General features: G+C 63.2%; 1 protein-coding gene across 1 annotated transcript in view; it reads left to right on the top strand.

The window, feature by feature from the left end:
* Window positions 1–11,544, top strand: part of LOC107051263 (fibronectin type III and SPRY domain-containing protein 1-like) — a 20,441-nt gene extending 8,897 nt beyond the window's left edge. The window contains 7 exon segments of the mRNA XM_025144384.3: window positions 3,527–3,625; window positions 3,705–3,864; window positions 6,298–6,377; window positions 8,497–8,748; window positions 10,980–10,999; window positions 11,001–11,069; window positions 11,149–11,544. Of these exon segments, the coding sequence (XP_025000152.1) occupies window positions 3,527–3,625; window positions 3,705–3,864; window positions 6,298–6,377; window positions 8,497–8,748; window positions 10,980–10,999; window positions 11,001–11,069; window positions 11,149–11,259 (791 nt within the window). The 3' untranslated portion in view covers window positions 11,260–11,544.
* Window positions 11,545–11,688: the final 144 nt, after the last annotated feature.

Raw genomic sequence — 11,688 nt, 5'->3', positions numbered from 1 at the left:
GTGTGTGCTGTGTGTTTGTGTGTGTGTGCTGTTGTGTGCTGTGTGCTGTGTTGTGTGCTGTGTGTGCTGTGTGTGCTGTGTGTGCTGTGTGTGCTGTGTGTGTGTGTGTGTGCTGTGTGTTGCTGTGTGCTGTGTGTGTGCTGTGTGATGCTGTGTGTGCTGTGTGCTGTGTGTGTGCTGTGTGTGTGCTGTGTGTGTGCTGTGTGTGTGCTGTGTGTGCTGTGTGTGTGCTGTGTGCTGTGTGTGTGCTGTGTGTGCTGTGTGTGTGCTGTGTGTGCTGTGTGTGCTGTGTGTGCTGTGTGTGTGTGCTGTGTGTGTGCTGTGTGTGTGGCTGTGTGTGCTGTGTGTGCTGTGTGTGCTGTGTGTGCTGTGTGTGTGCTGTGTGTGCTGTGTGTGCTGTGTGGTGCTGTGTGTGCTGTGTGTGCTGTGTGCTGTGTGCTGTGTGTGCTGTGTTGTGACTGTGTGTGCCGTGTGTGCCGTGTGTGCTGTGTGCTGTGTGTGCTGTGTGCTGTGTGCTGTGTGTGCTGTGTGTGCTGTGTGTGCTGTGTGTGCTGTGTGTGTGTGTGGCTGTGTTGCCTGTGTGCTGTGTGCTGTGTGCTGTGTGCTGTGTGCTTGCTGCTGTGTGTGCTGTGTGTGCTGTGTGTGCTGTGTGTGCTGTGGGCTGTGTGTGTGCTGTGTGTGCTGTGTGTGGCTGTGTGTGCTGTGTGTGTGCTGTGTGTGCTGTGTGTGCTGTGTGCTGTGTGTGCTGTGGTGTGCTGTGTGGTGTGCTGTGTGTGCTGTGTGTGCTGTGTGTGCTGTGTGTGCTGTGTGTGCTGTGTGTGCTGTGTTGCTGTGTGTGCTGTGTGCTGTGTGTGCTGTGTGCTGTGTGTGCCGTGTGTGCTGTGTGTTGCTGTGTGTGCTGTGTGCTGTGTGTGCTGTGTGCTGTGTGCTGTGTGTGTGCTGTGTGTGCTGTGTGCTGTGTGCTGTGTGTGCTGTGTGCTGTGTGTGCTGTGTGTGCTGTGTGCTGTGTGCCGTGTGTGCTGTGTGTGCTGTGTGTGCTGTGTGTGCTGTGTGTGTGCTGTGTGTGCTGTGTGCCGTGTGCTGTGTGTGCTGTGTGCCGTGTGCTGTGTGTGCTGTGTGCTGTGTGTGCTGTGTGTGCTGTGTGTGCCGTGTGTGTTGTGTGCTGTGTGTGCTGTGTGTGCTGTGTGTGCTGTAGTGTGCTGTGTGCTGTGTGCTGTGTGTGCTGTGTGCTGTGTGTGCTGTGTGTGCTGTGTGTGCTGCTGTGTGCTGTGTGTGCTGTGTGCTGTGTGTGCTGTGTGTGCTGTGTGTGCTGTGTGTGCTGTGTGTGCTGTGTGTGCTGTGTGTGCTGTGTGCTGTGTGCTGTGTGTGTGCTGTGTGTGCTGTGTGTGCTGTGTGCTGTGTGTGCTGTGTGCTGTGTGTGCCGTGTTGTGCCGTGTGTGCCGTGTGTGCTGTGTGTGCTGTGTGCTGTGTGTGCTGTGTGCTGTGTGCTGTGTGTGTGCTGTGTGTGCTGTGTGCTGTGTGCTGTGTGTGCTGTGTGCTGTGTGTGCTGTGTGTGCTGTGTGTTGCTGTGTGTGTGCTGTGTGTGCTGTGTGCCGTGTGCTGTGTGTGCTGTGTGCTGTGTGTGCTGTGTGTGCTGTGTGCTGTGTGTGCTGTGTTGTGCTGTGTGTGCTGTGTGTGCTGTGTGCTGTGTGCTGTGTGCTGTGTGTGCTGTGTGTGCTGTGTGTGCTGTGTGTGCCGTGTGTCATGTGCTGTGTGCCGTGTGTGCCGTGTGTGCCGTTGTTGTGCCGTGTGTTGCTGTGTGTGCCATATGCCATGTGCTGTGGCTCTGTGTGCCGTGTGTGCCGCGTGTGCTACATGTGCTGTGTGTGCCGTGTGTCATGTGCTGTGTGTGCCGTGTGTGCCGTGTGCCATGTGCCGTGTGTGCTGTGTGTACTGTGTGGTGTGTGCCATGTGCTGTGTGCTGTGTGCCGTATGCCGTGTGTGCCGTGTGCTGTGTGTGTGCTGTGTGTGTGCCGTGTGTGTCATGTGCTGTGTGTGCTGTGTGCCGTGTGTGGTGTGTGTTGTGTGTGCTGTGTGCCGTGTGCCATATGTGCTGTGTGCCGGGGGGTCGGGCCGTGCTGTCCCCCCTCGCGTTGTGTCTCGTGCCCCTCTCTGCCTGTGCTCCCCCCAGGCGGCCACACTGCTCTCTTATTGCTGTGCTGGGCACTGCCGGTAACGCTGGGCTGGCTTTGCCCGCTGCCGGGCTTGGTTAGGGCCTGGGACCCCCCCCACCCCAAACCACCAGAGCCTCCGGTGCTGCGTGGCACCTTCTGTTATCCGGGATAAAGGGCCGTGAGTGCACCACGTGGGGCTGCAGCGCCGCATGGCACACTGGGGGGCGGAGGGGACGCTGTGCTGTGCTGTGCTGTGCTGTGCTGTTGCTGTGTGGGTACCGCTGCAGGGATGCAGTGCTGTGTGGGTACCGCTGTGGGGATGCGGTGCTTGTGTGGGTACCGCTGTGGGGATGCGGTGCCGTGGGGCTGCGATGCGGGGGGCGCTGCAGCACGCCGGGCTCCTCGCGCTGCTGTCTCACCTGCTTTCTTTTTCTCCTCTTTCCCTCCGCGCTCTGCAGGCTGCCAAACAGATCAAGGATAGGTACGGTCCCCCCGCTGCCCCCACTAACCCACAGCTACGGGGTGGAGGGGGGGGGATGCGGGCGTAGGGCGCTGCCCACCCTCCTCAGCTCCCTCCTGCCGGTCGGGGGGGGTCCGCCCTCCTCCCGGCCGGGCTGATGCTTTGTCCCCGTGTCGCAGTGTGACGATGGCTCCCGCCTTCCGCCTCTCGCTCAAGGCCAAGGTGAGCGACAACATGAGCCACCTGATGGTGGATTTTGGCCAGGAGCGCCGCCTGCCTGCAGGGCCTCGCCTTCCTGCCAGGTACCCCTTCGCGTTGGGGCCGCGCGGTGGACGTGGCGCGCGGCCTTTTGGCAGCGCAGAGGGCTCAGTGGGAGCTGTGGGGCCTGCGTGGGGCTGCGTGGGGCTGCGTGGGGCAGTGCACCCAAAGGCTCAGCCTGCGGGGAGCTCTGCCTGCCGCGCGGGTTTGGGTTTCAATGGGGTGCCCCCCCAGGGAGCGCTGGGCGTCAGCCCTCCCATCGCACCACGCCTGGGGGGGCGGGGGTGCCCCATTGGGTGCCCCATTGGGTGCCCTGTTGGGGCAGCGGGGCTGCGCTGGGGGGGGTACGATTGTGGTGCTCCCCCCGGGCAGTGCCGAGCACCCCTGAGATCGACCTGGCGGAGTCGCTGGTGGCCCGATAACTGCGTGACGCTGCGCTGGAGGATGCCCGACGAGGACAGCAAGATCGACCACTACGTGGTTGGAGTACCGCCGGACCAACTTCGAGGGGCCGCCCCGAGCCAAGGAGGAGCAGCCCTGGATGGGGTGGAGGGCAATTAAGGGCACCGAGTACACCCTGGCTGGTGAGGATGGGGGGCCGGGCGGCGCGGGGCCGTCCCGCTGCTCCCCGTTCGTCAGCTGGCGGCGCACACAGGGCTGAAGTTCGACATGAAGTACATGAACTTCCGCGTGCGGGCGTGCAACAAAGCCGTGGCCGGAGAGTTCTCGGAGGCGGTCACTTTGGAGACGAGAGGTGGGCGATGGGGGGTTTGGGGGGGGGTTTTGGGGGGCGGGGGGGGTGTGGGGGTGGCGCTGACGGCGGCTGCCCCCAGCGTTCATGTTCCGGCTGGACGCCAGCACGTGTCACCAGAACCTGCGCGTGGAGGACTTCAGCGTGGAGTGGGACGCCACGGGTGGGAAAGTGCAGGACGTGAAGGCCAGAGAGAAGGACGGGAAGGGCCGCACCGCATCGCCCGCCAACTCACCCGCCAGGTAACGCTGCAGCGCGCGTGGGGCACACGTGGGGCACGGGGGGGACACGTGGGGGCACATATGGGGCACACATGGAACACATGTGGAACACATGGGGCACACGTGGGGCACGGGGGGGACACGGGGGGGGCACATATGGGGCACACATGGAACACACATGGGGCCACACACGGAACACATGTGGAACACATAGGGCACGTGTGGGACACATGGGACATGGGGGAGCACACAGAACACATATGGAACACACATGGGGCACATGGAATGCACATGGAACATACGTGGGACACATGGAATGCACATGGAACATACATGGGGCACACATGGAACACATGTGGAACACACATGGAACACACGTGGGGCACATGTGGGACACAGGGAGGCACAGAACACACATGGAACACATGGGACACATGGAATGCACATGGAACATACATGGGGCACACGTGGGACACGTGGAACACACATGGGGCACACAAGGAACACACATGGAACACACACAGGGCACACACAGAACACATGGAACACACACGGAACACATGTGGAACACAAATGGGGCACATGTGGGACACGTGGGACAGGGGGGAGCACACAGAACACATATGGAACACACATGGGGCACATGGAATGCACATGGAACATACATGGGACACATGGAATGCACGTGGAACATATATAGAACATATGGAATGCACATGGAACACACATGGGGCACACATGGAACACATGTGGAACACATGGGGCACATGTGGGACACGGGGGGGCACACAGAACACATATGGAACACACATGGGGCACATGGAATGCACACAGAACACACATGGGGCACATGGAATGCACATGGAACACACATGGGGCACATGGAATGCACATGGAACACACATGGGGCACACACAGAACACATGGAACACGTGGGACACGGGGGGCACATACAGGGGCACACGGAACACATGTGGAACACACATGGGGCACATGTGGGACACGGGGGTCACATGTAGAGCACATGTAGGGGCACACATAGGGGCACGTGTGAGACACGTAAGGGCACATATGGGGCACACGTGGAGCACACTTAGGGCCGTGCACGGAGCACACACATGGGCACACATGGGACACACGTAGAGGGCACATGTAGGGCATATATGGGGCACACATAGGGGCACGTGTGGGACACACATGGGCATATGGGGGGCACACATAAGAGCACATGCGGGGTACATGGAGGCATATGTGGGGCACATGGGTGTATGTGTAGGGCACACACATGTGGCACATGTGGGGGCACATATAGGGGCGCACACGGGGGCACACGTGGAGCACATGTGGACATGTGAGATACATAAGGGCACATATGGAGCTCATTGGGGGCACATATGGGGCACACATGGAGCACACTTAGTGCACGTGCACGGAGCACACACATGGGCACATGTAGGGCATATATGATGCACACATAGGGCACGTGTGGGACACACATGGGCATGTGGGGGCACACTTAAGAGCACGTATGGAGTACACGGGGGCACATGTGGGGGACATGGGCGTATGTGTAGGGCACACATAGGGGCACACGTGGAACACTCACAGGCCTATGTGGCACACGGGGCACATACAGGGGTGCACACAGAGGCACGTGTGAGGCACAGGACACATAGGGGGTACATATGGGGCGCAGACATGGGGCACACTTAGGGGTGTGCAAGGGGCACACATGGGACATGTGGGGGCACATAGGGGCGCACACGGGCACATGTGGAGCACATGTGAGGTCCATAAGGGCACATATGGAGGCACATATGGGGCACACACGTGGGGCACACTTAGGGACATGCAAGGGGCACACATGGGACACGTGGGGGCGCACACAGGGGCACATGTGGGGCACATAAGGGCACATGGGGTACATGTGGGGTGCAGATGTGGGGCACATTAGGGACATGCAAGGGGCACATGTGGGACATGTGGGGGCGCACGCAGGGGTGCACACGGGTACACGTGGGGCACACATAGGGGCACATGTGAGGCACATAAGGGCACATATGGGGGTACGTGTGGCGCACACTTAGGGATGTGCAAGGGGCACACATGGGGGCACATATAGGGGCGCACATGGGCACATGTGGAGCACATGTGGGGCACATAGGGGCACATATAGGGGCGCACATGGGGGGTACATGTGGGGCACAGATGTGGGGCACACTTAGGGACGTGCAAGGGGCACACGTGGGACACGGGGGGGGCGCATGCAGGGGCGCACACGGGCACATGTGGGGCACACATAGGGGCACATGTAGGGGCACATGTGAGGCACATAAGGGCAAATATGGAGGCATGTATGGGGTACACGTGGGGCACACGTGGGGTGCACGCCGTGTATGTGGGGCCGTCCCCGGGCTGCGCTGGCGGCTCTGAGCCCCCCCCGTCCCCCCGCAGAGCCGTGCAGTCCCCCAAGCGGATGTCGTTGGGCCGAGCGGGCAGAGATCGCTTCACTGCTGAGTCCTACACCGTGTTGGGTGAGAGCCGCGGGCGCTGCCGGGGGGGGATGTGGGGCACAGAGAAGGGGGGGACACAGAGGAGGGGGGTGATGTGGGGCACAGAGGGGGGGTGATGTGGGGCACAGAGGAGGGGGATGTGGGGCACAGAGGGGGGGGATGTAGGGCACAGAGGGGGGATGTGGGGCACAGAGGAGGGGGGGTGTGGGGCACAGAGGGGGGGGATGTGGGGCACAGAGGAGGGGGGAGCACGGGGGGGGGGATGTGGGGCACAGAGAACGGGGGGGCACAGAGGAGGGGGATGTGGGGCACAGAGGAGGGGGATGTGGGGCACAAAGAAGGGGGGATGTGGGGCACAGAGGAGGGGGATGTGGGGCACAAAGAAGGGGGTGATGTGGGGCACAGAGGGGGGGATGTGGGGCACAGAGGAGGGGGGGTGATGTGGGGCACAGAGGGGGGATGTGGGGCACAGAGGGGGGGGATGTGGGGCAGAGGAGGGGGGATGTGGGGCACAGAGGAGGGGGGATGTGGGGCACAGAGGAGGGGGGATGTGGGGCACAGAGGGGGGATGTGGGGCACAGAGGAGGGGTGATGTGGGGCAGAGGAGGGGTGATGTGGGGCACAGCGGAGGGGGATGTGGGGCACAGAGGGGGGGATGTGGGGCAGAGGAGGGGTGATGTGGGGCACGGAGGAGGGGGGATGTGGGGCACAGAGGAGGGGGGGATGTGGGGCACAAAGAAGGGGGGATGTGGGGCACAGAGGGGGGGATGTGGGGCACAGGGGGGGATGTGGGGCACAGAGGAGGGGTGATGTGGGGCACAGGGGGGGGATGTGGGGCACAGAGGAGGGGTGATGTGGGGCACAGAGGGGGGGATGTGGGGCACAGGGGGGGGATGTGGGGCACAGAGGAGGGGTGATGTGGGGCACAAAGAAGGGGGGATGTGGGGCACAGGGGGGGGATGTGGGGCACAGGGGGGGGATGTGGGGCACAGAGGAGGGGTGATGTGGGGCACAGAGGGGGGGATGTGGGGCACAGAGGGGGGGTGATGTGGGGCACGGAGGAGGGGGGATGTGGGGCACAGAGGAGGGGGGGATGTGGGGCACAAAGAAGGGGGGATGTGGGGCACAGAGGGGGGGGATGTGGGGCAGAGGAGGGGGGATGTGGGGCACAGAGGAGGGGGGATGTGGGGCACAGAGGAGGGGGGGTGATGTGGGGCACAGAGGGGGGATGTGGGGCACAGAGGGGGGGGATGTGGGGCAGAGGAGGGGTGATGTGGGGCACAGCGGAGGGGGATGTGGGGCACAGAGGGGGGGATGTGGGGCAGAGGAGGGGTGATGTGGGGCACGGAGGAGGGGGGATGTGGGGCACAGAGGAGGGGGGGGATGTGGGGCACAAAGAAGGGGGGATGTGGGGCACAGAGGGGGGGATGTGGGGCACAGAGGGGGGGGATGTGGGGCACAGAGGAGGGGGGGTGATGTGGGGCACAGAGGGGGGATGTGGGGCACAGAGGGGGGGGATGTGGGGCAGAGGAGGGGTGATGTGGGGCACAGCGGAGGGGGATGTGGGGCACAGACGGGGGGATGTGGGGCAGAGGAGGGGTGATGTGGGGCACGGAGGAGGGGGGATGTGGGGCACGGAGGAGGGGGGATGTGGGGCACAGAGGGGGGGTGATGTGGGGCACAGAGGAGGGGGGATGTGGGGCACAGAGGGGGGGATGTGGGGCACAGAGGAGGGGTGATGTGGGGCACAGAGGAGGGGGGGATGTGGGGCACAGAGGGGGGGTGATGTGGGGCACAGAGGAGGGGGATGTGGGGCACAGAGGAGGGGGGAGCACGGGGGGGGGATGTGGGGCACAAAGAAGGGGGAATGTGGGGCACAGAGGAGGGGTGATGTGGGGCACAGAGGGGGGGGATGTGGGGCACAGAGGAGGGGTGATGTGGGGCACAGAGGGGGGGGATGTGGGGCACAGAGGAGGGGGGAGCATGGGGGGGGGGATGTGGGGCACAGAGAAGGGGGTGGCACAGAGGGGGGGGATGTGGGGCACAGAGGAGGGGGATGTGGGGCACAAAGAAGGGGGGATGTGGGGCACAGAGGGGTGATGTGGGGCACAGAGGGACGCGCGGCCGCCGGTGCCCGCAGGCGACACTCCGATCGATGGCGCTGAGCACTACTGGGAGGTGCGGTACGACCGCGACAGCAAAGCCTTCGCCGCGGGGGTGGCGTATCGCAGCCTGGGCAGATTCGACCCGCTGGGCAAAACGTCGGCCTCGTGGTGCCTCCACCTCAACAATTGGCTGCAGCTCAGCTTCAGCGCTAAGCACGCCAACAAGGCCAAGGCGCTGGACGGCCCCGTGCCGGAATGCATCGGCGTCTACTGCAACTTCCACGAAGGTGGGGGGCTGCGCTGGGGGTCTGTGCCACGCGTGTGCCCCACATGTGCCCATGTGTGTGCCCCACACGTGCCCCTATGTGTGCCCCACATGTGCCCCTATGTGTGCTCCACGTGTGCCCTCTATGTGTGCTCTCTGTGTATGCCCTTATGTGTGCCCCACATGTGCCCATGTGTGTGCCCCCTGTGTGTGCTCCACGTGTGCCCCCTATGTGTGCCCCTATGTGTGCCCATGTGTGTGCCCCCTGTGTGTGCTCCACGTGTGCCCCTATGTGTGCCCCACATGTGCCCCTGTGTGTGCTCCACGTGTGCCCCTATGTGTGCCCCTATGTGTGCCCCACATGTGCCCCTATGTGTGCCCCACATGTGCCCATGTGTGTGCCCTCTGTGTATGCCCCTATGTGTGCTCCACGTGTGCCCCGTGTGTGCCCCTATGTATGCCTCTATGTGTGCCCTGTGTGTGCCCTGTGTATGCCCCTATGTGTGCCCCACATGTGCCCCTATGTGCCCCACCTGTGCCCCCTATGTGTGCCCCACATGTGCCCCTATGTGCCCCACCTGTGCCCTCTATGTGTGCCCCACATGTGCCCATGTGTGTGCCCCTATGTGTGCCCCACATGTGCCCCGTCTGTGCTCCCTATGTGTGCCCTGTGCATGTCCCTAAGTGTGTTCCACATGTGCCCCATATGTGTGCCCTACATGTGCCCCTATGTGTGCTCCACATGTGCCCCCTGCATGTGCCCATGTGTGCCCCTAAGTGTGCCCCACACGTGCCCCTGTGTGTGCCCATGTGTGTGCCCCCTATGTGTGCCCCACGTGTGCCCCTAAGTGTGCCCATGTGTGCCCCACATGTGCCCCTGTGTGTGCTCCACGTGTGCTCCCTATGTGTGCCCCACATGTGCCCCTATGTGTGCCCCCTGTGTGCCCCTATGTGTGCTTCACGTGTGCCCCCTATGTGTGCCCCACACGTGCCCCTATGTGTGCCCCCTATGTGTGCCCATGTGTGTGCCCTGTGTATGCCCTCATGTGTGCTCCACGTGTGCCCATGTGTGTGCCCCCTATGTGTGCCCCACATGTGCCCCTGTGTGTGCCCTTATGTGCGCTCCCTATGTGTGCCCGTGTGCCCTTATGTGTGCTTCACGTGTGCCCATGTGTGTGCCCCATTGTGTGCTCCACGTGTGCCCCCTATCTGTGCCCCCGTGTGTGCCCTGTCTATACCCTTATGTGTGCCCCCTCTGTGTGCCCCACATGTGCCCATGTGTGTCTCACACGTGCCCCTATGTGTGCCCCATATGTGCTCCACGTGTGCCCCTATATGTGCCTCCCCGTGTCCCACACGTGTCCCCATGTGTGTGTTCCATGTGTGCCCCTATGTATGCCCCACACATATGCCCCTGTGTGCCCTATATGTGCCCTCCCACGTCCTCCGTGTGCCCCTATGTGTGCCCCCACACGTGCCCCTGTGTGCCCCCCATGCACGCCCCACACATGCCCCTATATGTGCCCACGTGTGCCTTTACGTGTGCTGCACACACACCTCTGTGTGCCTCACGTGTGCCCCAAAGTGTTCTGCGTGTGCCCCATATGTGTGCCCCACATGTGTGCCCCATATGTGTGCCCCACATGTGCTGCTGCGTGTGCTCCGTGTGCCCCCTTTTGTGGCCCACGTGTGTCCGTATGTTTGCTCTGTGTGCGCCGCCATGTGCCCCACACACACCATGCGTGCCCCACACCTCCCCCTCATGTGCCCCACATATACCATACGTGTCCCACACCTCCCCCTCCATGTACCCCACATATACCCACGTGTGCCCCACACCTCCCCGTCCGTGTGCCCCACACATACCATGCGTGCCCCACAGATACCCCTCCATGTGCCCACCTTTACCATGTGTGCCCCACACCTCCCCCCCCATGTGCCCCACATATGCCATGTGTGCCCCACACCTCCCCCTCTGTGTGCCCCACACACACCACGCGTGCCCCACAGATACCCCTCCATGTGCCCACCTTTACCATGTGTGCCCCACACCTCCCCCCCCATGTGCCCCACATATGCCATGTGTGCCCCACACCTCCCCCTCTGTGTGCCCCACACACACCACGCGTGCCCCACACCTACCCCTCCACGTGCCCCACACATACCACATGTGCCCCACACCTCCCCCCCCCATGTGCCCCACACATACCCCATGTGCCCCCCACCCACGCGCCCCCCGCTGTGTCCCCGCAGGGTTTCTGTCCTTCTACAACCGCGCGCACCAAACAGCTGCTGCACACCTTCAAGGCGCGCTTTGCGCAGCCGGTGCTGCCGGCCTTCATGGTAAGGGGGGGGGTCGGAGGGGGGGCTGTGGGGCGGGGAGGGGTCTGTGTGGGTCCCACCGCTCTCCGTGTGCCCCCAGGTTTGGTGCGGCAGTTTCCAGGTCTCATCGGGCCTGCAGGTGCCCAGCGCTGTCAAATGCCTCCAGAAGCGCAACAGCGCGGCCAGCAGCTCCACGGCCAGCCTGCCCTGAGCCCCCCGCACAGCACTGCGTTCCCATCGCCCCCCATAACCACAGCCCCCCCCCCCCAAATCCCCACCGCGCTCTGTCCTCGCCGCGCTGAGGGGGGGTGGGGGACGTCTGAGCCCCCCCGGACCCCCACGGGACGCCGGGTTGGGGCGGTGGGGCACCCGTGACCTTCAGGACCCCCCCCCAATGTGTGCCCCCCCCCACATCCCAGCACTGGCACAGGGCCGGGCTCACTGCCCCCCCCCGCAGACAGCTGCTTCTGGCCTTAATAAAGCGGGATAGAGGTGCGATGCCGCATTTGGGATTTGGGGGGGGGGATTTGGGGGGGGTTTGGGGGGGATTTGGGGGGGTTTGGGGGGCGTGGGGGGGGGCTGCGACATGGATGAGGCGCAGTGGGGCGGTGGGATGGGCAGCTTTATTTGGAGTGCCCCC

The sequence above is a fragment of the Gallus gallus genome, chromosome 28, assembly GCF_016699485.2.
Source record: "Gallus gallus isolate bGalGal1 chromosome 28, bGalGal1.mat.broiler.GRCg7b, whole genome shotgun sequence".
Classification (NCBI taxonomy): domain Eukaryota; kingdom Metazoa; phylum Chordata; class Aves; order Galliformes; family Phasianidae; genus Gallus; species Gallus gallus.
The sequence above is the reverse complement of the archived record's forward strand: the minus strand, read 5'-3'. Positions and strand labels throughout refer to the sequence as shown.